Raw genomic sequence first — 27,697 nt, 5'->3', positions numbered from 1 at the left:
TTAAAATGCAGAATAACACGTACGTCAACTATTCAATTTTACCTTTATTTACATCGAAGTAGTATACATTAGATTTCAGGCCTGATTTATGGCAACATGAAAACGAGGTCAGTGGTGTCTCTGACGATCAAACTCTTTATTGGAGTCTTGTTGAGTAAAGGTGAGTTTTTTTGTTTTTAATTGATTGGATATCTACTGATTTATTTCTGCGGATACTTGTTTTTAATTAGACCATGGTGTGATTTTGACCACATAAAAAATACACATATACTAAAAGAAAACGTAAAATGTGCCACCTCTATTTATTTAAGCTTGAGTGATTCCCATAAACAAACTTCAGAAAATGTGCTAAATGATTATTTTTGACTCGGGTTTCCCTTTTTAATGTAAAGAAGAGCATTTTATAAAATGGGTGGAACATTTATAATAAATATATAATAGAGTTTACACATATAGTATGTGAGGAAATGGTAGGGCATTTGGATTTTTCACCTACGTCATTCATTTAAGCTTAAAATATACCGCTGATTAATGATATCCCTCGTAAAAAAAACTACTTGATATTAATCATAATTGCAACTACTATTATTGAATATACAAACTACCTTTTTGGGGTTAGACAGTCTTCCCAAAATTCGAGTATATTAGTGTGCAATTAATTTCATACTTTTTTGAACGCAAACGTAATATTGCTGGGAGCGGTGCGTCGTAAGATGCGTTGATATTGTATAAAACACCCTGAAGAAAGTGTTTGCTTTTGTTTATAAATTTGTTCATCAATTAAATGAGGGTATTACATTACTAAAATGTTGTGATACAGATATTTGACGGGGTCAAAGATTTTCAGCGGTTTCCCCTAGTTTATGCTTCAGAATTTTGACAACATTCCATGTAGTCAAAATGACAACTTTACAAATACGAATACTTTATTGGTGCTAACTGGACGGACCGGCTAGTATGGGCGGCGGAAAGGGTGAACAAAATGACGTTTATGCAGAACGAACAATTGATTTGCAAAAACATAATGAATTAAATACAAAACAAACAGCTTAAAATAAAACTAACGTTCACCGATGCAAAACCAACAATCATTAACTGAACTGACGCTAGACGGCGTGCAAAAACAGTCATAATCTGAATTAACGCTAGATGGCGTGCGAGCCGGTAAATTATGGAAAGCCAAAGAGGTTGCTCTGTAATTTCTTTAAAGTACATTTAAAGCATAATTTGTAGGTTGTAATTTTTAATTACAGGTATAATAGATTCTATATACAAGTATTTGACAGTAACAGTGTCAGGCAATAATTATTTTGACTCTGAAAAATACTTAAAAAGTTTTTTTTTTTCCACATGGAGAGTTCAATTGGGAACATAATAAGAGAATTTGGTGATCTTAGAAATAAAAATGGTGGCATGCAATAGATATCATACTGAATTAAATCCTATTCACTAATCTTTATTTGATCCTTAATTTCGCCAAACTGTATCTATAGTATATGTCAATCGTAATTTCTTTCGCAAGTATGGTGCGCAGATCTGTCTGTGATTACACTAAAGAGAGTAATGCGGGGTCATTTTAATTAAAAGTTTACGTGATTTTATAGGGATTCAATGCACCAACTGGAACGAAATTGCGAAGGAATCTCTAAAAAATGCTCTAAAATTACAACCAAACACAGGGATTGCCCAAAATGTCATCGTATTTGTCGGTGATGGCATGGGATTGTCCACTATTAATGCTGCTAGAATATACAAAGGACAAAAACAAGGCAAACCAGGAGAAGAAACCATTCTGGAATTCGAAAAATTTCCACATGTGGCTTTGTCTAAAGTAAGTTTTTCTCTACCTTTTGTTTTAAGTGAACAACATTACAATGAAATCTGATTATAAGGTAAAATTTTCTAGTTCCTGTGTTTTTGAACTTCGAAAACAATAGAGATGTAGGGAAATTTTCAGCTGTCGAAGAAATATTGCTTATCACCTTTCTATATCTAACAATTGTAGGTATACGGCACAGACAAGCAGGTACCAGAGTCTGCACAGACAGCTACAGCCTTGTTTTGCGGAGTAAAGACAAACTTCAATATTTTGGGATTAAGGGATTCCGTGGGGACCTCAGATTGCAACGCTCAGAAAACACAAGGAAAGACAGCCGAAGTTAGCTCTATCGTAAGGCACGCCATAGAGCAAGGTAGAGTTACTGAAGCAAACATGTTGACCAAATATTCATGAAATTTGAAGATAATGAACATAAATCATCTAATTAACTATACAAATTGAGAGCATCTAGTAGACAAGGGCCCTCCTGAAAACATCAGAGGTGGGATCATGTGTCATGGATGATTAAGCATTCCCTGTCGACCAATCACACCCGCCGTAAACCCATAACTATGGTCGGGTACACGTAAATGGAGAAATCTGTAGACAATTCAGTGTCAACATTCGGCCTAATGACAGATATATTTGCAAACAAGGTCATTGTATTAACCATATATAGAGTATGACTTTAAATGGAATTGTATAATAAACTTATTTGTCAGTATTCTGTCTCGGTTTAGAAGTTGTTCATATTTAGAGCATGCTCTTCCGCATGGAATCAACTAGAAGACATAAACTCGTATGAACGTATGCATGGGACAATGGTACTCGTATATTGTTTCATTAATAAGGAGAGATGACGATAGCAAAAAAGAAAATCGTTCCGTTTATCATGAAAGTTGTTAGAGTGCAATCTATGTCTTTCTCTAGTGAAGTACAATGTAACTTTATACGAAACATATGTGTCAGACTCCGTTGTGTCTTTCACTTTGAGTAGAATCAACGTACACGTATCGCTTTTCGAAAAGCTTTTCCGTCTTTAGTAACAACTTTAAACTGTTTACATACACCTATTAAGCTGTTTGAGTATTGCAGACCCTGGCTTTGTACTTCTTCGACAGCTTTTTTACAGACATTAGCCCTACTGTATAAACGAAGGAAAAAGAATAAATTGAATTTCGACCCCCAGGCAGGGGTGCCCTTAAAAAATCCTGTTTTAAATTATTCCTTAGATCATAGCCAATCGAAAAAGCATAATTTTATCCATGAGAAGGCCTTCTGTGAAGGACTTCTAGACCAAAATTCATGCAAAAATCGATGAATTTAGACACTTGTACGGAAAACAAATGGACATTAATTTTGAAATGTGACTTTTTCCGAGAAATTGTGCTCGGCTAAAGGTCAATTCTTTTGAAATTCCAAAACACTCCCTTTGTCTCTCCCCAGCCAGTACAAACATTTCCAAAGTCTATGCGATAAGTAAAATTTTACGAATTCCTCGGACACCTCTTCCAACGTCGTTTTTAGCCATCTCTATTGAATTTATGATAAGTAAAAATGCAATGAAAATTGTAAATTTAAACAAAAAAGCGGGGGTGTATAGTGATGGGGGTGTCCGTCTGTCTGTACGTCCGTTCGTTTATACGCTTTGGAGTACCCATTCCTATCCGCAACTCCTCTTATACCACTGAATGTGATTTAATGAGACTTTCACAGAATCTTTGTTACATAGTGCCATTGTCTTACACGGTGCCATTGTGACCCCCTATTGTGTGTTTTGATCGGACACATAAATCGTGTATCCAATAGCAAAACATAGACACGGTCATTCTTGCTATAAAATTGAGGGGTATCCATCTCTTATCTGCAACTACTCCTATATCACAGAATAAAATTTAATGATACTTTTACAGAATCTTTATTACATAGTGCCATTGTGCACCTATTTAACTGTTTGATCTTACACTTATTTTGGGTCTCCCATAACAAAACATGGACTTTGCCATTATAATCATATGGGAGGCGGGGGTATCATTTTGTAAGCTCAGTGCTCAAAGGTACCTCTAGTTTAATATCTACTGGTATTTGTGTAGAATCAGAATGGATTTTAAGTTTGAAGTGAAAAATGACAAAATAATAAAATTTGCGAGTTCCATTTTCATTGAAGAAGCAGTAGTTTTTGATGTCAATAAGCCTGGTCTCTTATTTGAAAATGGGTACATAAAATGTTGAAAAGACATACGTTTTTAGTTCTATTGCTTTTTGGCAGAATGTTGAGATTTCAAATTTTCCAAAAGTTCTTGAGTTTTTTCCCCACATGTGAATTACACCACTTCTCATCTATCTTTTTTTCTGTGTCGGTATCACTTATCCTGGTTGTAACTTCTGAATGGAGAAAAACAAGAATTATTTTCTTAACAGGTAGATTGCTTGTGAACTGAGTCTGTGTAATTGTCCTCAGTTAAATGGAAAATGTCACAAGGATCAGAAGTCTGAAATTCTTTTAGAAACCATTACTTTGTAATGTGGATTGTAACCATTCATACCTGATACAAAAATTGTTCATGATATTGAGATTTTTTGCATCCGTATAGCTAGGTCATTTGGATTAAGTTAGGTATAGCGTTCATACTTGTGAAACTTGGGTTGTAGCTGTAACCTTTGGACTGTGGGAGCTTTTACTTGACACAAAGATTATATATGACAAGAGAATGGCTCATATCCTTAAACCAGGAACAGTTCAGCAAGGTTCAGATTCTTATCAAACAAGATTTGTAGTTTTTCAAAAGTTTATTAAAGCCGCCGTGCTCATAATACATGTAGTTTATAAACTTCAACCAGGAATCTCGTCTGAGTAGACAATAGACTCTTAATAATTATACAAATATTTAGGCGTTTTTAGATTTCAAGTAGTATAAAATATATTATTAAAGTCCAAGAAGGTTGTAACGTTGAGAAAAAACCCCAAAAAGGCAAGGAGATTAAAGCTTGTTTCACGGCACAATCTTCCAATCAAAGAATACCAATGATTGCGCTATTTATGGACCCAGTCCAAACCCTATCACAGCAGGGGTTCTGGTCATGGGCTCAATTTCCTACCCATTTCAATTTCTAGTTTTATTACTCATTCTTAAGAGTCTTAATAGTAACTTTACATTTCCTTTCGAATTGCATTACTTAATATCGAAGGGTTTGACTGGTCTATTCTATTCAATTCCGTTACAAAACAATTTGACAAATTATAGTTCATTATATCTAAGTCATTTTGCAGTCTGTTCTATGAAGATGATTATAGTTCATGGAATTAAAATCACTTTCAGTTTATCCAGTCACTGTATTTGGTACACGTTAAGAATTCCATCCTGCTTTAAATAAATTTCATTCTCTTATTTTTACAGTATGATTATAAGTTTAGCGAGTCTATCATAACCATCAAAGTTTATTCATTCTTAAGTTTAATTCATTCAAATAAAGGGTCTGTTTTAAATCCTATAGGGTTACCGTTTACGTTATGTAGCACCGTAAATTTTATCATCATTCCGTCTTTCTGCAGCGTCCCCCGTCCTGTCCCAAAGGGAGCCCTTACAGATTTTCTCTTGACTGTAATATTACGTGTTAATTGCACCATACATTTTTCTGCAGGTAAATCTACAGGTGTGGTTACAACCACGAGGATTACACACGCTACTCCTGCCGCAACATACGCCCATGCGGCACATCGTGACTGGGAGTCGGATGCAGATATCAACTCCACATTGCATGGCGACTGCAAAGACATCGCGCTACAACTTATCAACGACAATCATGACATACAGGTAAGGTTAATAAAATACTTCTTTGGGTAGCTCTTTGAGCAAGATTTTCTTTTAAGCAAATTGAAGGACTCGACATTAATGTTTGTAAGATTTTCTGTGTCCAGCTAATTTACAGTATGGTCAAGCCTGTTTTTACTTTGTTTACTCAATCCGTATATTAATGTAGTAAGTAATAATAAGTGAGGGTCCTGTGTTCCTATTCATATATACAAGTACTGATTTCTTTTAAAAGAATTTGAATTGCTATTGTGAAGAAGGATCTACATACATGTATTTACATGTACCATTTTCTTTAAAGGCTTTTTGAAAGAAAAAAAACTAATTCACCTCCAGACTAATGAAAAGAGATAATTCCTTCTTTTTTTTGAAAATTTGAATTAAAAATAGAAAATTAGAAAATTTCATTAAAAGAATTCTTTTTAAAAAATGCTTACCATAAACTTATAATATAATGCTAAACTTGAACTTGGTTTACGGATTGTTAAGATTTTAAAAGGGGATATTTTCTTTTATCCAAACATAAGAAGAATGTGACAGATATGAGAATTACACTATTTTTACATCAATAAACCATACACTTGAATCATTCCTGTTTTATGCCCCTGTAGTTTTTGAACTGTCAGTCTGTCTAGCTGTCTGTCTGTTTGTCTGCAAAAACTTTAAACTTGCCCATAACTTTTGATTGATTAGAGCTGTGGCTTTCAAATTTTTTCATGTGTATTCCTTGTGACAAGACCTTCCTTTCGGTACCAACATATTTGACCTCTTGACCTTGGATTTTGACCCACTTTTGCAAAAATTATCCAACTTTAACCTTGGCCGTAAGTTTTGAACAGTTAGTGCTAGGGCTTTCATATTTCAAAATTGTATTCATTATGGCAAGACCTTTCCATGGATGTAAATATTTTTTACCCTTTGACCTTGACCTTAGAATTAGACCCACTTTTAAAAAAAACTTAAACCTTGTCCATAGCTTTTAAACAGTTAGAACTACGGCTTTCAAATTTCACAGGTATATTCCTCGTGACAAGACCTTCCTTTGGATTACATTTTTTTACCTTTTGAACTTGGGGTTTAACCTACTTTTAAAAAATCTTTAACTTGGTCATAACTTTTGATCAGTTGATGCTAAGGCTTTTATATTTAGCATGTATATTTCTTATGACAAGGTCTTCCCCTGCGTACCATTAATTTTGATTCTTTGACCTTGCCCTTGGAGTTTGACCCGCTTTTAAAAAAACATTAACCTTGACCATAAATGTTGAATAATTGGTGCTTGCGTTTTCATATTTGCCAGGTATATCCATTGACATGAGTCCTTTCTTTGGGTAACAACACTTTTGATCTCTTGAGCTTGATCTTGGAGTTTGACTTGCATTTGAGAAACTTTAACCTTCGCCAAAAGTTGCCATACGGGGGCATCAGTGTTTCACAATCACATCTTGTTTAATTCGCGACCTCATTGAAAGCACAGGAAGGAATATTAACAATTTTTCCCATCGACAGTATCAACTTTGATCTAAATTTTATTTTTCACATTAAAAGTTAAGAAACTGTTTCATTTACAATAACTTACAACATCTCTCTAGGTTGTTCTCGGAGGGGGACGAAGAGCTTTCTTACCTGTTACCGTACCTGATCCTGAAACTAATGCAATCGGTGTTAATAAGCGGTTGGATGGTCGTAATCTTATTGAGACGTGGGAAACAATTCAACAAGGAAAAAGCAAAAACTACAGATATGTTTGGAGAAAGCAAGACTTTGACGCCGTTGACGAGAACAATATTGACTATCTGCTGGGTAAATACAGAGATCATAATGCTGAGTCGTTACATTATCATTAGAGACGTTTATTAAATTATTTTCTACCTATTTTGTGTATCATAATATGTCCAACTTACAGGTCTTTTCAATCCTGCTCACATGGAATATGAACTAGAACGAGACACCGGTAATAACGGGGAACCATCTCTCACAGAAATGACGGCAAAAGCAATAAAAATTTTGCGACGAAACAAGAAAGGTTTTGTGCTGGTTGTAGAAGGTAAATATATCATAAAATAAGTTTTTTCCGGAATAAGTAGTAATTACTTTTCTTTTATAAATTGTATTGTAATTGCTTTTCAGGTGGTCGAATAGACCACGCCCACCATGATAACAAAGCCAAGAAAGCATTAGAAGAGGCTGTACAGTTTGATGAGGCAATAAAAGAGGCGGTTTCTCTGACCAGTCAGAAGGAAACTCTTATCATCGTCACAGCTGACCACTCCCATCCGTTTTCTCTGACTGGCTACACTAATAGAGGAAATGATATTTTAGGTATGGACTCTACTGTTGTCATTTCCATTTTATTATGTAGTGCATAATTGCATTAACATAAATATACTGGGTCATCTGAGTTACCCAGCAGTTCGAGTATGTTCAAAAATTGCCCTCGACATTCCTACCATGCACCGGAAGAAGGATTTCACATGGAAATACAAGTATAAAGGAAAAACATTTTTAAATCTTCTAAAGAAAACAGGGTTAAAAAAATTATCGAATGCTGTAATCATCATGCATTGAACAATGATGCATATAAGGGACAATCAATCTTATATTATAGTAATTATATAATATTTAGAAGGATATTAAAAGTCCCAACACGAGCAATGCTAAAGAATATCAAATTATCATGAAAATATCCACTTGAAGTTGTAATTAAAATTTGTCCATTTCTCTCCCCTTTGGACCAATTTGAAATTCAGAAGGCTCTCACTATTTGCAAAAGAATGGAAAAGTTTTCACAAAAACCGTAATGAGCCTCAGCACCTGCCTTTTAATGACCATCTAGTGACTGATAAGGCTATGGGCCTTTTTGCTTTCTTAGGCTTGGTTGACGAGGAAAGTTTTAAGGTGGAACCAACCACAGATCATATGCCTTATTCATCACTGTTGTACGGTAATGGTCCAGGTTATAGAAGCCCTCGACAAAATCTAACGGGGATCAATACAGGTATCTCTCTCTCTCTCTCAGAAATATAATATTGCAACGGCAAAAATCCTGGTCTGTAAAATACGGAAGGGAGTTACCAAAGCCATGTCATTGATTTCAGATGATAAGGACTATATACAACAGTCAGCCGTGCCGCTAGAATACGACACACACAGTGGGGAGGATGTCGGGATATTTGCTCAGGGTCCAATGTCACATTTATTTCATGGCGTCCATGAGCAGCATTATGTTTCCCACGTGGTCCAGTATGCTGCGTGTTTGGGTGATTATTCTGAAGACTGTGATAAGGAGTCCAGAAGCTCTACAAGTGGATCAACAACGCAGTTCTTAAGTTTGTTTGCCAGTTTATGTTTCATATTTTCATTGATGTAATTTCACTATAGTCATTAACTTTAATGTTTAAACTTTTTTTTATTTGTATCAAAATGATTTTTGAAGTCAATTTGAACCCAACACGTATTCTCATATATCATGGTTATTGCTTGAATTATAAAGTGTATTTCTTTCTTGGCATTTTTTGTTTTTTCTGTCGCCCAAAAGTATTAAGGATTTTGTGATTTTCATGAACCTGATTTAACTTGTCTTGATGTTCGTTTCAAAGAATCAAGAAATTTTCACGTACTTTCTTGTCTGCAATTTTTTAAACCATATTAATAGTGTTTTAGTTAAATATATTTAAGAAAGTTTTGTACTTTGTCCATGGAAGGAAAAATAAAAAAAACAATTCATTCGATTTCATTATTTGATTAGGATCATATTTGTATCATTCTTTTAAAAAATCAAAAACGAAATTATATGAGAAAATGGCTTGCAGAACTGTATGGGTTATGGTTTTATAGTTTAGTCTTTGGTCAAAACTATAACGCTAAGTTCTGCAGCTATAGAGAAATATCTTATGTTTAGATTAATTAATCAATTACATGCATATTTCATGAAAAAAATGACTTAAGAGCTTAATTTAATATATCAATGCACAATTTGTTACAATGATGCTATTTTGAAACTTCTGTTTTTCCATTATATTAACAAAAGAAATTTTCTAATATGAATGATTTTTTTTGCCCGCGTTTTTTTAATTTAAAAACATTTATATGAGAATATCCGTTCTGAAAACATTGCTATATTTTTTGACATGATAGTACTAATATTTGTGTTCTTTATAAATTAAAAGCTTTTGAAGAAATCAAATTGTGTTTAAAAAAAGGAAAAACGTGTTAAATAATGCATTTTGTGAGAGGAAAAATGATTTTGGGCCTCGAACTGCTGTTGAGAATCCAGTTTTATAACTACCACATCATAGAACTCACAGATACTATATCATACAAGACATATTCAATGCACAAATTAGCTACAATAATATACATGTAATGTATGTGTGTTTATTCCATTTTTTATTAACAGATAACGGCAAATTATACATATGAAAATCACTTTCTTTACCATTCTTTGAGCAAGAAATTGTGTCATCAAATGGAAAAAAGCTAATGCATGGGACTACTTAAGAAAAAAGAAACTGATTTATGGAACTTCCAAAGTCTTCTTATATTGAGAATATTTGGAAACTGATTAATTCAAAGAGGCCATTTTAAGACTATGAAAGGATTTATATAGATATTCTCGCCATTTATTTTGTATTATGATATGAATGATTAAATAAATTCTAAAACTTATCTTCATATATCATAGCTGCCAACGTCTTCTCTCTTTCTCTCTCTCTCTCTCTCTACGCCAATGCGTGTATTCGTCTGATACTTTCTCTGTGATACGCAATATCATGTCTGTGTTTCTCCACTTTGCAGTGAATAAATCTTCCTCCAATCTAAAACTAGTGATTGAAAATTGCCAAAAAGAATTTTCCTCTCTGTTATAAGTCTTATTTGTTCAGCTGACAAAGCTTTTAACAATATATAGTCTATTTGTAAGGCTAATTATTACAACTGCGTTTTAGAAGAAATCGAAAATATTTTCACATCTGGTTATCCAACCTATACTCACAATTCCCTTTCAAAGGATGGAATTTTTTAAAATCACCTTTTAGTTTTCCAGTTAATGGTAGTGAGTTTGATTTAAAGTACCTATACTAGCTTCAAAAACTTCGTAAAATCCTGACAGGGAAAGTTATATTGCACTGCTGTAAAGAAGAAACTTCAGACGTATCGTGCAAAAACTTATTCAAGAAGTGGTGTAAATCATATGCGAATTCTAACAAGAGGCCCAGGGGCCACATCGCTCACCTGAGCACTATGGCTAGGAAAAAGCAGAAATCAGTTCAGTCTTGAACGGTTGAAAAGTTTAAATAAAAAAGTGGTTCGGGGGGGGGGGGGGGGTCATGAATTGAACAAATTTGAATCTACATTATCTGAGGATGCTTCCATTTAACTATGACCAATCATGGCTTTGCTGTTCTTGAGTAGAAGATTTTTAAAGATTTAACCTATGTATTCCTATGTAAAACTTTGATCGCCCATTGTGGCCCCACCCAACCCCCAGGGGTCATGATTTGAACAAACTTGAATCTACACTATCTAAGGATGCTTCCATGTAAATATGACCAATCATGGCTTTGCTGTTCTTGAGAAGAAGATTTTTAAAGATTTTTCCTATATATTCCTATGTAAAACTTTGATCGCCCATTGTGGCCCCACCCTACCCCCGGGGGTCATGATTTGAACAAACTTGAATCTACACTATCTGAGGATGCTACCATATAAATATGACCAATCATGGCTTTGCTGTTCTTGAGAAGAAGAATTTTTAAAGATTTTTCCTTTATATTCCTATGTAAAACTTTGATCGCCCATTGTGGCCCCACCCGACCCCCGGGGGTCATGATTTGAACAAACTTGAATCTACACTATCTGAGGATGCTACCATATAAATATGACCAACCATGGCTTTGCTGTTCTTGAGAAGAAGATTTTTAAAGATTATTCCTATATATTCCTATGTAAAACTTTGATCGCCCATTGTGGCCCCATCCGACCCCCGGGGGTCATGATTTGAACAAACTTGAATCTACACTACCTGAGGATGCTTTCACATAAGTTTCATATTTTCAAGCACAGTGGTTCTTGAGAAGAAGATTTTTTAATGATGCCATTAATTTTTCACAAATTCTTGATTATCTCCCCTTGGAAGAAGGTGTGGCCCTTCATTTGAACAAACTTGAATCCCCTTTACCCAAGGATACTTTGTGGCAAGTTTGGTTGAAATTGGCCCAGTAGTTCGTGAGAAGAAGATGAAAATGTGAAAAGTTTACAACAACGACGACAACGACAACAACGACGACAGACAACGGACAAATTTTGATCAGAAAAGCTCACTTGAGCCTTTGGCTCAGGTGAGCTAAAAAGAAACTCCCAGGAACTTTTGGAAATTTAAAAACTCAAAAATATCGATTTATCAATAGCATCAAAATATATGACTTTTCTACGATAAGTTAAAGAGAAGGCTTTCTGACATAATAGAGAACTGCTTACTCAGTTAAAAAAATAACTCGTAAATTTTCAAATCTGTTAGATGATCAATCTTTTAAATTCATTCTGATTCAACATCTAAGTACACTGAAGTTGATATTCAAAAGATGCTTGGGTTCCTCATTGACAATATCTTTACTCTTTGGAGATCAAGAAGAACTTACGACGAAGACCAAAAAATTTAGTTTATTGTAAAAATTTTGCAAAATTAATGATACCTTTTAAAAAGACTAAAACCATTTTCTATTTATTGTTTGTTTGTTTGTTTCTATGTTGTTTAACGTCCCTCTCGAGAATTTTTCACTCATATGGGGACGCCACCACTTGCCGGTGGAGAGCTGCAAATTTTGTCCTATACTCGGCACTTACGGCCATTGAGCAGTGAGGGGTCTTTTTCGTGCCAGCACCTACTGCGACACGGGACCTCGGTTTATACGGTCTCATCCGAAGGACCGGTCTCCACGTCCCACATTGGGATTCGAACCCGCGACGTAAGGATCAACTCCTTACTTCGCGACTCTAGGGCAGACGCTCTAACCACTGCGCCACGCGGGCGACATTTTCTATTTAATGTAAATTAGAAAGTTATTAGCAGAATTAAATTTTGGTCTTAGTCGTAAGCTCTTTTGTAAAACGGGCCCCAGGTCTTCCAACAATCTGTTGATTTCCGATGGGCCTAATTGTGCTTCTTTATTAGCCGACCTGTTTTATATTCCTATGAAGCAGAATTTATCCAAAAACTTCAACATGAGATGAAGAAAAATCTTGGTCTCGACAGTTATAAATTTACAATAGTTACTTTCTATCATATATCGACTCAATATATCCCAGAAAATTCGAAAATTAATAAAAAGACACTACGGAGTCTGTTACATCTGTTTCATATTTGGATATTTTGCTGACTATACGATAATGGACGACTAAAAACTAAAGTGTATGATAAACGGGATGACTTCGGTTTTTCCATCGTCTATTTATTCATATACGAGCATTGATCAAAACGTAATATCACAAATATTATAAAATCTATAATAATCGAATATTATCAACAAAACATATTAATACCTCTGTCTTTTTCGACTTCTGTCCAAAAATTTCCTTTAGATATTTGCAATACTTTATAAAATATTTAAGTAAACACAGTCTTGGGTCTCGTCTACCGCCTCACGGCACGAATTTACCGACGTCATTATGACGCTTCTACTCCACACTCAGATGAAACATAAGATCTACGCAAAAAGGAATGAATTTAGAAATAAAATATGGACAAATTGCAAATTATTTTAATGCTTCAACTCAAAACAAAACTGTTTCTAGCAAAATGGCAGTACAGATTTTTAAATAGAATCATGTGAGAGGTTAAAAAGGTATGCGGATGAGTGCCGAAAAGTAACGTCATAGCAACGTTGGTAACATTCTTGCTATGCGGCGATAGACAAATCCTAACGTTTTGTTTATCTTATAAACAGAGGTAAGACTCTGACAGATTATTTGATTTAAAGGATTTTCAACAACCCCGTTTAAAGTCAGCTTTTCGCAAATTCTACGGTCGATATAATTACCTTGTTTGTGAATAAAACCTATCCTTGAGTAGCGTTTTGTCTGACATAGGGCTCAGGGCGGGTGTGACCGATCAACAGGGGATGCTTACTCCTCCTAGGCACCTGATCCCAACATTGGTGTTTCATTGGGTCCGCGTTTTTTGTCCTGTTCACGACTCGGTTTTGTTTAGTGGATTTATGAGACTCCGCTTTAGACTGCTTACGATAATTCTTTGCAACAATCATCTCAAAATATAACAATTATTGAAAGGATCCTAAACAAAGGTCTTGATGCTCTGAAAATTTAGTCTAATAAAATAATTATTGACATTCAAGTTTTCTAAAAGTAAAGCAACGAATTTTAGAACAAATGAGTATCCCTAGCTCCTTTTAAAGCAATGTCAGTTATAATTTGTTTCTGTGTTCTTGTGATAAAATGGAAGATATATTTCATCATTTTTATTTGTCCAATGCATACTTGTGCCAGAAATTTTTTCTTTACGATTTCTTAATTTTTACATCTTAGATACACTTTTTATTACGAGGGATAGATTAATTAAGTGTTACAGGGAATCAGTATCTTTTCTCTATTGTTCAAAATTACATCAAGCATACTAGAAGAATGACAAATATTTATGTAAAAACTAAAAATGTATGTATTAATCAAATTCAATGATCTGTAAATAGCAATGAACATTAAATTTATCAGATTAACCGTGAATCAATTTAATCTTGTCATTTTCATGTAGGGAGAGGGTGTAATAAGTTTTTAGAACTTGTTTCCAATCCAAGTTCTTATGAATTACAATAAAATATATTCAAACCAAACTACAGATTCCGAAATGCACAGTGTGATGGATCAAACTTGCACCTGTAATATAACCGGTATCAGGTAAAAAAATGTTATTTTTTAATCAATGCATATTCGTGAATAAAAACTGCCCTATGTCAAAAGAGTTATTAAATTACGCATGAATCTTGTAGACTTGACGATGTAATTTAAAAAGAAGAGGTCAGTACATACATAATGGTTTATGTTTTAGGACATTTATTGGGTACCATAGCTCGTCAAAAAGATGAATGAAATGTACTTAAACGTTCATTTATTTCCCCAGAACAACATGGAGACAATATATCAAGCTTCATCCTTATTAATATATGGCTTTAATAGATATCATAGTATAACAAAAGAAGAGTTCATTTGTTCACTTCACTTTTACAAATTCATTATGAATTATACATGTATAAGAAGAAATGGCAACGACACCGTTCAAGTCCATCTTTGTTAGAATTACATATGGAAGTAGTTCTGGAATTGTAATATAATTGTTTACCTTCCTATACAACGGTTAAAGTTCTTAGTTCCTACAGATATTTACATTTTGTTAATGATAGAACAAGTAGCCAGACTATACTGAGCATCTCTTACAACGTCCTCTCATGTTCAGATATGACGCCTATAACAGTCTGATGACCATCTTCATAAAGTTTTTATTGAGTGATCTTCCACTCTAGCTGAAGCTGCTGATGTTGCAGTTCCTATTCTGAAAGAGTACCCATTATATATTAACTTGAATCATATCCAATTCTTTCTAGAATGTTTTCAAATATTCAATGATATATTTCCTGGTAAGGGGCAAATTATACTTTGTTATAGAAATACTGCATGGTCAAGACATTCCAAAAATTTCAAATTTCAAATACAGGCACAATGACCTAATGGGACAAATATTTGTTTCATTCATATGTAAGGCAACGGTAGTACCTTTCTGAAAACGGTCTGCTTTTAATCGTTTTAAAAATATTCTTACACAGCTTTTCTCAAACAAAATGTCTTCACAAGTCAAATGGTGTTCAGGGTCATTATTCTGAATTTTCTCTAAATCTAAAAACCATAAAAAGCTCTGACATACATTGCTCCTAAAAGCATTTGTGTGTTTGTCAAAAGCACCTTTTCTTAAAGCTAAACACGTTTTCTAAGATCCAATATATATTGGCAGTCTTGTTTGTGGTGTACACGTATCTGATTGAGCCTTTCTTAAACCTTTCAAAATCTTATTTAATCGATCCTTAGACTGGCATTTCGATTCATATGGGTTTCTTATATTCCCTTTTCTATGTATGCAAATCTGATGGAACAATATAATTTGATAGAGTAATATTATTTCTAAAACGAGGTAAGTTATTGACAAACAAGTTGATGAAACAAGAATATCAGCAGTCGTTAAAGTCATCATTTCGTAAGTTCTATGTTCGATACAAGGGCCTTGTCAGCAAATTCAATTTATCATTAGTCAAATGCTGAGTGACTTTTTTCATACTAATTGTTAGGCCATTATGTACACACTGAATTGTCGACGGGTTTTTCCGTTATTTCCCGATTATGACAAGGAGCACACGGTGGGTGTGACCGGTTGCAGGGGATGCTCATTCCTCCATGACACCTGATCCCACGTCTGATGTCTTAGAGGTCCATGTTTGCTCTGCTCCTATTTTGTAATGTTTAATGGACTTTTGAGCTCGAATGATGTTCTTTATCTCCACATATTTCATCCTAAATATAGTGTTTTGACAATATGATAAAAATGTAAACAAGAATGTCCTGAGAAATTGGTAGAAAACTGTCATTTAATTAAACATTATAACTCGAATATGGAGCTAAAATGTTTGTAGACATTAAAACTTTCCTGGTTTACATGTCTTGTACTGGATATTCTTAATATATCCTTAATATTCGCATGAATAAATGATAAAAGATACCACAGAGTCTGACACATCTGTCTCATATTTGGATATTTTACTTGAAAAAGACGTTAATGGTAATCTAACAACCAAGCTTTACGATAAACGTGATGACTTTAACTTTTCAATCGTCAACTTCCCTTACTTATGCAGCAATATACCTTCATCACCGGCATACGGGGTATATATCTCTCAGTTGATTCGATACGCAAGAGCATGCTCTACGTATGAACAATTTCTAAAACGAGGTAAATTATTGACAAACAAGTTGATGAAACAAGAACATCAGCTGTCTCGTTTAAAGTCATCATTTCGTAAGCGTTAGCGCTTCATGATAAACATGCAGGCGTGAAGCGTCGAAGTTCATGTACCTCAAGAATTCTCAAAAATTAAATTCATCTCTTATATTTACATTATTTTTCTGATGACTTGCCACATATTTTTGTCATTCAACGATCATTTTGGAAAAAAAAACCTTTACAGTATTTTTTGACTTCAGTCACATTACAATGGAAATATTTCTTACTCATCCTACGGTAGTTCACGAGAAAATAAACTTTTTCCAATTTGCAAAGGAAAAATATTTGGAAATGTAAATATATGCAAAAAAAAATTAGTTTCTAGATCGCTCTTAAATTTATTTATCTAAATTGAGATTTATTTAAATCTTTCATAATGCTATACCAGGCCACACATGCGATCCTTGGAACACTCTAGTTTTCTTAGAAATTTGATAATATCTACTTTCATGTCGTGTTCTGTGAAATCGATGTGTTTTTAAACAAAACATTAGTGACACTAATTTTAGATCAACTTAAATGTATCATAGTACTTCTTGTAACGTATTGCGATATAGTACTTGTTATTTATATTATCTCTCAACCGAGAAAACCAGAAGTCCATTAGACACAAAATTAATAATGTAACACCAAACACTACCTATCTCAAATCAGATACTCTCTTTTTTTATTTTGCTATGCTTAACAGTGCATAATTTGAGAAAATATAGGTGAAAGGCGTATTATGAACAAAGAATGAAACGTCAACAGTTCAATATAAATTAATCCCCTTTTTCCTCTGAGCTGTATTCAGTAGATTTCAGGCCTTTTACCTGAAAGCATGAAGACAAAGTCATTGGTGTCTCTGGCGGCGATTATATTCCTCATTGCAGTCCAACTGACTGACGGTAAGTAAATTTGTGAGTAATTGTATTTTTACACTTAGAATGAACTGCGAACAATAATATTGTTCTGTCGTCTACTCTTAGTCAGTTTTCAAAAGTTAAAATATTTGAATGATTTTTCATATTGAGAAAGATATTTATGAGACTTCTCACAAATCGTAACATTTGGGAAAATTAAGAGAGATAGAACTATAACCATAGAAACCCATCTTATGTGCTTAATTTTACATAAGTTAAACATACAAAAAGATTTAAGGGCCATTTATCCATATCCATGAGTATTTCAAAATCTAGCGACGTTTTAAAGCTTGATTTCAATGTGGATAACATTTCTAACCCTATAAAATAAATAATATAATAATAAAATAAAAAACAATTGACTATTTGGCACTCATATTAAAATAACTAGTCAAATACTAATGAACTCAGCCATGTGAGTTCGGTCTACCTTACCTGTAGTGGATTCCATAAAAATCCCTATAAACAGAGAAACATTGCCAGGTCCAGCAAATGTATCTTTACTCTTTACAAAAACATTCACTGTTGTAAACAAGAAACTTCAGAAGTACTGTGCTACAGCATATTCTAGAAGTGTTGTAAATCAGATGTGGATTTTCAAAAATTCTAAAGAACTTTTAGAAAATTTAAAATCGCCAATTTTTTTCAAAAGTCATTTACATTAAAACTTTTCTTCACTTTATCCAACCATTCCTCACGATAAATTAAAAACCAGACTTTTTGATAGCATAGACAACTACTTCTTAAATAAAAATGGAATTCGGAAATTTTTGTATCTTGAGATTGTTCATCAACAAAATTACTTTGTCAAAAATTAATTATTCTACACATATGTACTCTGAAGTTGATATTATAAGGATGCTAGAGTTCCTCATTGACAACATTTATGTAATCTTTGGAGACTAGGTCTTCCAACAAACTGTGGGAATATCCCTGTTCACTAATTGTGCTCCTTTATTAGCCCACCTGTTTTTATATTCCTATGAAAAATAATTTATTCAAAAACTTTTACGTTTGAAAATGAAAACACTTGCTGTGGCCTTCAACTCGACATTTGGATAGATTGATGATGTATTATCAATTAACAATAGTTACTTCCATTCATATGTCGACTCGATATATCCGAGTGAACTTGAAATAAAGGACACTACAGAGTCTTCCACATCTGTTTCATATAAGGATGTTTTACTGACTAGAGACGACAAGGGCCAACTAACATCTAAATTGTATGAAAAACGAGATGACTTCAGCTTAACTTTTTTTTATGTAGTAATATCCCGTTATCACCTGCATGTGGTGCTTACATCTCCCAACTTAATCGATACTCAAGAGCATGCTCTGAGTACGATCAATTTTTAAACCGTGGGAGGCTACTGACAGATAAGTTGATGTTACAGGATTTCAACAACCTCCTTTAAAGTCAGCATTTCGTAAATTCTATAGTCGTAATAATGACCTTGTTAGCCAATATAACCTATCATTGAATCGTATTTTGTGTGACTTGTTTCATACCAATTGTTAGGCCTTTGCATTTATACTGAATTTGACTACGGAATGTGAGGCGCGGTTGAGCGGTCAACAGGGGATGCCTACTCCATCTAGGCACCTGATCCACCTCTGGAATTTCCAGGATCCGTGTTTTATGCCCTGCTCATTGATTTGTATTCTTTATTGATTTTTTGAGATCGATCACTGGTCATTACTTCATCTTTCCAACTTTGCAGCTAAAAAGTTATAATGGCTAAATCGCAATTCATGCTGAATTTAATAGGTGTAAAACGTGTAGGCGGGAGTCAAGAGTTAGCTTGCGTAGTTCTTTAATCTGACAAAAAATTTAGAATATACTTAAAGGAAAAATCAAGGTAAAATGTGTTTGTGTTATTGATTTAAGAATACTTGATTTAACTTTACCGTAACAAACGTTAAATACTTCAAACTTCAATAAGTATCTACACTATACATATAAATAAATAAAGTCTGCAAATAAACTCCAAAATACGACAGCCGAAGTCCGATATTTCTCATATAACATTACACTAGTTATTTCATAACTTTATTTCATATTTTCCGAAGAAAGTTTGGGAATATTGTTATCCTGATCCGTCCGTCTGCCTGTCCGTGCGTTTTCCTTTAAAAAACATGAACATCTTACATTTTATATAGTAGTTACTTCATGTTCTTGAATGTGATTGGTGGTGTCCTGTAGATGTGTAATAACGTTTTGGGAATTTTCATTTTGCCCTGGGGGTCAATCGCGGTTTAAAAACTTGCGCTTTCTACCAAAACCTGATTGCGAGAATACCTTTAACTTTTTACGCAGAAGGCATGTTAGAAAGGAAATGCAATGCAAAGATTCCTGGACAAGCCAAAAAGGGATCATCAGACATATGGCACAGGCATAAAGTAACTCTGCTTTCTATAGTATACGATATATATAGGCAAAATTATTGGTTTATACGGTCATATTGTGATAATATTTGAACTTACATGTATATGGTTACGCTTTTTCTTTAATTGCGTATACTACATTATATGGCGATACTTCTTCGTAACATGTTATACAGTGTTTAGAGACCAGGTCGTCTGGCATTCTAGTCGGTACGTATTGTGATCCTTTAATTGCAGACCTGTTTTATACTCTAATAAATCAGAATTTATTTGAAAATCTTCTACGACATGAATGATCTTGCTGTGGTCTTCAATTCGATATTTAGATATTTTGACGAGGTTTTATTATTTAAAAGATACTTTCTTTCATATGTCGACTTGATATATCCTAATAAACTCGAAATAAATGACACTACAGAGTGTGACACACCTATTTTTTTTTTTTTTTACTTCAATATTGTATTGACTATAGACGTCGATGGCAAACTAACAACTTCCAGTAAACTATAAAAACGGTATGATAATACTATGCTTATAATTATATTAATATGCTTATAGTTCTTCATCACACGAAAGAGATGACTACAGATTTCCCATCGTCTTCTTCTATTTATATAGTAATACTTCATCATCACCTGCACATGGTGTTTATTTCTCCCAACCGAAATAGCGTAACAATTGGAAATACCTACTGCTTTAAATTCAATTCAAATTAATTTTAGAAACAATATATTTGTGTCATTTTCATAAGAATGTTGAAAATGCAGTGTCTCCAATACATGTCTCCGATACATGCAACATGTTTTCCTGAAATCCTGAAATGAGCCTCTGTTGTGCTTTCCCGAAGATTTAATTATAAATTTCATGAAAAAAGACGTGATTAACACATCATAAAGTATCACAATATAAAGTCAATTGTCATCATATTATTAATAACAAAGTAGCATCAAACAATGAATAAGTATCAACAAATGAAGGCAAAATATCACCTTATAATACACTTATAAAGAATGTAATAGTTCAAATAAAAATTATCAAAAGATACAATCAAAGCATCAGCAGTAAAGTGAAAAAGTATCATCAAATGAAGATAAATTATGTCGAAGTTTCAGACTTAGTATGTAATGAAACAGAGACAAATATTAATTATAGTGTCTTCTCACAAATGTTTATTAAAATATAAAATTTGGATAGTCATAACAACAAATTTAAATAAAAATTTGTGGGAAGACAATAGATTGAAGATTATCCTAGACATCATCACATAATGACAAAGTATTAGTTGTTTGATTAATAAGTATTAAATCTTCAATGCATGTATAGTATACTATAGAAAGCAGAACTACTTTATGCCTGTGCCATATGTCTGATGACCCCTTTTTGGCTTGTCCAGGAATCTTTGCATTGCAACTGAAAAAACCTCAACTGAAAATGTTTGGCTGTGCCCCCCCCCCTCCATATTGCTTGCAACAGACCTGCACAGGATGAATGTTATCCAAATAAGGCAGTTTGAGCATTCCTTAAAATTCTATTTACAAAAAATCGTCTTAATTCAGCCAGATCCTGAACAAAAAACTTTAATATTAAATATTGTAAATTTGAAGCAGACCTGGTGTGAAAGTCAACAGAAAGAAAAATTCGTTCCTAGATTAAAGAAGTATAATCTATTAAAATCCACTGTGATTTTGTAGGGAGACCCTGTACCAACTGGAAAAAAATTGCAAGGAAATCTCTTAGAAATGCTCTTAAATTAAAACCAAACACAAGGATTGCCAAAAATGTCATCGTGTTTGTCGGTGATGGCATGGGATTGTCCACTATCAATGCTGCTAGAATATATAAAGGACAGAAACAAGGCAAACCAGGAGAAGAAACCATTCTGGAATTCGAAAAATTTCCACATGTGGCTTTGTCTAAAGTAAGTATTTCTCTACCTTTTTTTGAAAGTGAGCAAATATGGTATCCGACGTCAAAAAATAGTTTCTAATAATCACGATACGGTGCTGTTTTACACATTGAACAGAGCTGAGATAGATGGTCAATTGTCAAAATAGTTTTCAAAGAGATACTGCTTATCACCTTTCTGTATCTAACAACTGTAGGTATACGGCACAGACAAACAGGTACCAGAGTCTGCACAGACAGCTACAGCCTTGTTTTGCGGGGTAAAGACAAACTTCAATATTTTGGGATTAAGGGATTCCGTGGGGACCTCAGATTGCATTGCTCAGAAAACGCAAGGAAAGGATGCAGAAGTTACTTCTATCATAAGGCACGCCATAGAACAAGGTATAGTTACGGAGGAGAATAAGTTAACCTTAAATCCATCAAACCCCGTAGTATACCAATGCTATAGAGAGCAGGGATGAACAAGAACGACCCCTTTGTTTTCTTCTTTTTTTTTTTTTTTTTTTTTTTTTTTTTTTTTTTTTTGGTTCATCTCTTCGTGTGTTGGTCATAATTACAGTTTATATAATAATAATTATAATAATAGTTATAACTGAAAAATACAAGAATCATATTGTAGGCAAGGAGGTTTCTTTGTGACCCGAAGATTTTTCATGGTCCTCGGCCAAAGTCATTCATTAAAGTACTACAAAACATGACAGATACTACAGGTTTACATAAAAAATTATAAAAATGATTGTGAGATTCTCAATTTCCTGTGATTAAAATTTCATTAGCATTTATTTTATACTTTTTATTTTATGACAGAATCAATGACCCCCTCTTAAAGAACTTTGGTTATTCATAACATCAAAAACACACTATTACGACGTCTATATACCCATCATTAAAAAAATCGTTAAAAAAATCAGTTATTTAAAAACGTAATTAGATTTTTTAACCTGAGATTTCCTAATTTTGTTGATTTTTATAAATTATGTAAATAGTTGCTTTAAAAGAGTAAATACGCTTTATTTTACTATGCTGCGCGAAGCATTGCGCAATGAAAACCCCAGTCGGCCCCCTTAATTGCAACATACATTTCTCTTCAGGTAAATCTACAGGTGTGGTTACAACCACGAGGATAACACACGCTACACCTGCTGCAACATACGCCCACGCAGCAAGTCGTAACTGGGAGTCGGATGCAGATATCAACTCAACATTTACTGGTGTCTGCGAAGACATCGCACTGCAACTTATCAACGACAATCATGACATACAGGTAAGGCTGATAAAACAATCATTATTGGTTTTTCTCAAAGAAGGGTTTTGCTACTTGGGCAACATTTTCTTTCAGGACACCTTTTACAACCATTTTTTCAAAAATCATGAAAATGAACACATTTTTTTTTATATAAGTATATTAATTAGTTAATTGTTCTATCAATTGATGAAAAATAAGTTTGGTATCAAAACGCGAGGATATCGTATAATAGATATTTAATGGCATGGCAAAAATGAAGAATTTTTAAACATCATAGAAAGTCTACAATGATTTATGAAGACGACGAACAGCTTTTAATCTCCAAAGTCCAATGAAACAACACAAATTCAGAGCAGAGCAAACACGGACCTCAAAATTTAGAGGTGGGATCATGTGCCACTCACCTTTGTATTTGGGCAACAGGGGAAGAAGCCACAATATTTTTAGAATTTACAAAAAAAAAACCGGTTTGCAACTCTCAATCGCCCCCAGAGTGAAAATCCACATTCTGAAACCTAAATGCAAATCTACTGGACCCACCAAGACTTTTTCTAATTATGATTGGGCTCCTTTGAAACATGTAAGAGTTCAGGGAACTATATAGGTTTTTGTAAAAAAAAAAAAAAAAAAAAAAAAAAATAGAAATTATAATTATAATTTTAAAATCATTTTTTGACCCCAGGGTGAAAATCAAAATTATGAAACCTTATTGCATATCTAGATCTTCTACAAGACATCAATCATATTTCAAAAGATGTGCTGGTTGCAGCAAAAATGTATAAAAAAAAAAGAAAGAAAAAAGAAAAAAAAAGTTATTGTAGACAAACGTCGATTTTGACCCCAATCACCCCATAGTAGAAAAATAAAAAAAATCTGAAACCTTATTGCACATCTAGAGGACACGCCCAATAATATTCCAAAATAGGAGTGGGCTACTGCGAAAAATGTAATAAGAATTCAGGGAACCGGGTTTTTGTGGAAAAAACGATGCTTTTTGACCCTCAATCGCCCTCAGGGTGAAAACCGAAATTCCGAAACCTTATTGCACATCTACAAATCACCACAAATCATATCACGCAAGTTTAGTTGGTTACTGCAAAAGATGTCAAAACCTTATTGAATATCTACAGTACACTCCCAATCATATTCCAAATGAATTGGCTGCATCGAAAAATGTAAGAGAAGTTCAGGAAAAAGGCTTTTTGAAGAAAAACATCCCCCCCCCCCGTTTCGCCCCTAGGGAGAAAATGGAAACTTCAAAATCTTTTTGTGCATTTGTAAGGCACAACCAATCATATTCTAAAAGATAAGATGCCTATTGCTTAAAATGTAAGAGTAGTTTGAGGAGGAAGAGAGTGTGACAGACGGACGGACGGATCGGAATAAGGATAATATACCCGAACTTTCTTTAGAAAGTGCAAGTATACAAATATTTCCTATACGGTACTTACTTAGGTGATATTTCATTAATGTACATAATTTGTATCATTTACATAAACTTGTTACGTCTTTTCAGGTGGTTCTCGGAGGGGGGCGTAGAGCTTTCCTACCAGTTACCGTACCTGATCCTGAAACAAATGAATTGGGTGTAAACAGGCGGTTGGATGGTCGTAATCTTGTTGAGATGTGGGAAGCAATTCAACAAGGAAAAAACAAAAACTACAAATATGTCTGGAGAAACCAAGATTTTGACGCTGTTGACGAAAATAATATTGACTATTTGCTTGGTAAAAAAAGAGCTCATGTTAATAATGTTGATAATATAATCAGAGACTTGCATTGAATTTTATTTTTACTGTATAGAGGATATTCAATGTTTTGTAGATGAAAATGGAATTTATTTTACGAGTGGGACAGGATTTTTGGATATTTTCACGAGTGCGAAGCACGAGTGAAAATATCAAAAAATCCTGTCTAACGAGTGAAATAAATTCCATATTCATCTACAAAACATTGAATTTTTTGTTTATTACATTTTCTTTGATTTTCCCTTTGCCTCTGTCTCTTCTTAACACAGTGTCATAGCTATAGGCTTGACGTCATAGTTGAGCGGTTGAGACGTCATAGCTTAGCAGTTGTGAGATTGAAAACATTACATAGCATGGATTTTAGCAATATATTTTGGAAGAAAATTGCAGTTTTAGCTCTATCAAGATGCTTAGTTACTATCTATATCTTATGACAGGCCAGAAATTATTTTTTACTTACTTTGATATCCTTTCACACTGTGAGAGAATATCATTTTGGTATTCTTTCACACTGTGAGAGAATATCACTTTTATTCAATAAATAAATCACAGTATTTCACTGTTGAAAATGTAATAATCGGTGTTATATGATACATTAAACTTAACAGGTCTTTTCAATCCTGCTCACATGGAATATGAACTAGAACGAGACACCGGTAATAACGGGGAACCATCTCTCACAGAAATGACGGCAAAAGCAATAAAAATTTTGCGACGAAACAAGAAAGGTTTTGTGCTGGTTGTAGAAGGTAAATATATCATAAAATAAGTTTTTTCCGGAATAAGTAGTAATTACTTTTCTTTTATAAATTGTATTGTAATTGCTTTTCAGGTGGTCGAATAGACCACGCCCACCATGATAACAAAGCCAAGAAAGCATTAGAAGAGGCTGTACAGTTTGATGAGGCAATAAAAGAGGCGGTTTCTCTGACCAGTCAGAAGGAAACTCTTATCATCGTCACAGCTGACCACTCCCATCCGTTTTCTCTGACTGGCTACACTAATAGAGGAAATGATATTTTAGGTATGAATGGAATCTTGTATATTTTGTTATGTTTATATAAATGCATTGAATTAAATATCTCTTTGCTAAATTTTCATTCTTAGTCGTCCGTAAATTTTTCACATTTTTCTACTCCTCCAGAACAAATTGAAGAATTCGAATCATTATATCTATAGGTAAATCGAATTATTGTTTTTGTCTCTGGATCAGGGAGTGGGTCATAAAAAAGATTATTGAAGAATCTTGTGTTTAAGAACAGTCAGATTGAAAACTCTTTAAAAACTGGGTCTTTAATGAAGATTCCAGCTTATTCAAAGCAAGTTCCTTTAAGCATGGATAGGGCGAGAAAAGAAATCAAGCATTTTTTATTTTAATTTTATATGATTGTATTCCCCCAACCCGGGTATATGTTCAGCTTACATTTTTCTTTTTGAAGGCCTAGTTGATGAGGAAAGTTTTGAAGTGGAACCAACATTAGATGATATGCCTTATACATCACTGTTGTACGGTAATGGTCCAGGTTATACAAGCCCTCGACAAAATCTAACTGGGGTCAATACAGGTATCTCTCTCTCTCTCTCTCTCTCTCTCTCTCTCTCTCTCGTTAAAAAAATATAGTATTGCAAAGACCAATCAAAGGGGTCTGAAAAGTATGGAAGGACGTTATGATAAATATGTCATTGATTTCAGATGATAAAGACTTCATGCAACAGTCAGCTGTACCGCTGGAATTCGACACACACAGTGGAGAGGATGTCGGGATATTTGCTCGGGGTCCAATGTCACATTTATTTCATGGCGTCCATGAGCAGCATTATGTTTCCCACGTGGTCCAGTATGCTGCGTGTTTGGGTGATTATTCTGAAGACTGTGACTATGAGTCTAGACACTAAGCTGTTTCGATCAATTCAAGACAGTTTTATTAAGATTTTCAGCTCATAACTTACAGAATTATAAAAAAAAAAAAAAAAGCAAGCGTCTGGATTTGTTAGTGGAAAATTATTTTGAGAGAATAAAGATTGTGCAATCATGTACTAGTTTTGATGTTCTTTTCAACTGAATCATGATTTTTTTTTTCTTAATTTACTTGTATACATAAGTGTTTGGCATATTACTTGTTTCCGTGAAAGATGTGGAGATAACGAACAGTATTCGAGCTCAAAAGTACATTAAACATTACAAAATAGGAGCAGAGCAAACACGGACCTCGAAGACAGAAGAGGTAGGATCAGGTGCCATGGAGGAATGAGCATCCCCTGCCGACCGGTCATGATCGGGAAATAACGGAAAAATCCGTCGACAATTCAGTGTGTAAATAATGGCCTAACAATTAGTATGAAAAAAGTCAGTCAGCATTTGACTTAATGAAAGATTGTATTTGCTGACAAGATCATTGTATCGACTATAGAACTTACGAAATGATGACTTTAAACGAGACTGCTGATATTCTTGTTTCATCAACTTGATTGTCAATAACACACACAATATATGTTAGGAAGTTTTGTAATTCTATAGTCAATTCTCGAAAATTATATACGAAAAGAATGGCATAGATTTTCCAAATTAATTTTAGTGCGATAATCTACATATCTAAACAGCCTGTTTCAAACCTCTTTTATACTTGATATTTTCTCAGGTACTACCCATTATGTTACAGTAATACTTAAATAATGATTTTTTTTTCTCAAGTATTTAAAAATTTGTTTGTATTGTTTGATTTAAAAAAAATTACATGGGTTTACTTATTCTTATGACTTTGCTGTCCGTGAATATTAAAGTATTCTTAAGGCCCTATACTACAAACAGTTAAAAACT

General features: G+C 33.8%; 1 protein-coding gene across 2 annotated transcripts; it reads left to right on the top strand.

Annotated features, from left to right (window-relative positions):
• The first annotated feature begins 53 nt into the window (after window positions 1–53).
• LOC133197683 (alkaline phosphatase, tissue-nonspecific isozyme-like) lies at window positions 54–26,841 on the top strand. Of its 2 annotated transcripts, none has more exons than XM_061333821.1 (9): window positions 54–160; window positions 1,605–1,831; window positions 2,006–2,192; window positions 5,462–5,634; window positions 7,224–7,434; window positions 7,538–7,678; window positions 7,762–7,953; window positions 8,504–8,629; window positions 26,573–26,841. In XM_061333821.1, exons 1-9 carry the CDS (start codon window positions 97–99, stop codon window positions 26,773–26,775), a joined length of 1,524 nt encoding a protein of 507 aa, XP_061189805.1. In that variant the 5' UTR covers window positions 54–96; the 3' UTR covers window positions 26,776–26,841. The 2 variants fall into 2 exon arrangements, with proteins under 2 accessions (XP_061189805.1, XP_061189804.1); XM_061333820.1 differs by lacking the exon at window positions 26,573–26,841 and adding an exon at window positions 8,730–9,329.
• The last annotated feature ends 856 nt before the right edge of the window (window positions 26,842–27,697 follow it).

The sequence above is a fragment of the Saccostrea echinata genome, unplaced genomic scaffold (assembly GCF_033153115.1).
Source record: "Saccostrea echinata isolate AGI-Se365-2 ecotype Australia unplaced genomic scaffold, CSIRO_AGI_Sech_v1 ptg000030l, whole genome shotgun sequence".
Classification (NCBI taxonomy): Eukaryota; Metazoa; Mollusca; class Bivalvia; order Ostreida; family Ostreidae; genus Saccostrea; species Saccostrea echinata.
The sequence above is the reverse complement of the archived record's forward strand: the minus strand, read 5'-3'. Positions and strand labels throughout refer to the sequence as shown.

Coding starts and splice junctions, on each gene's coding strand:
- LOC133197683 (XM_061333820.1), top strand. CDS start 97: ATGAAAACGAGGTCAGTGGTGTCTCTGACGATCAAACTCTTTATTGGA. Junction 161..1,604: donor TGGAGTCTTGTTGAGTAAAG/GTGAGTTTTTTT, acceptor GTGATTTTATAG/GGATTCAATGCACCAACTGG. Junction 8,630..8,729: donor TCTAACGGGGATCAATACAG/GTATCTCTCTCT, acceptor CATTGATTTCAG/ATGATAAGGACTATATACAA.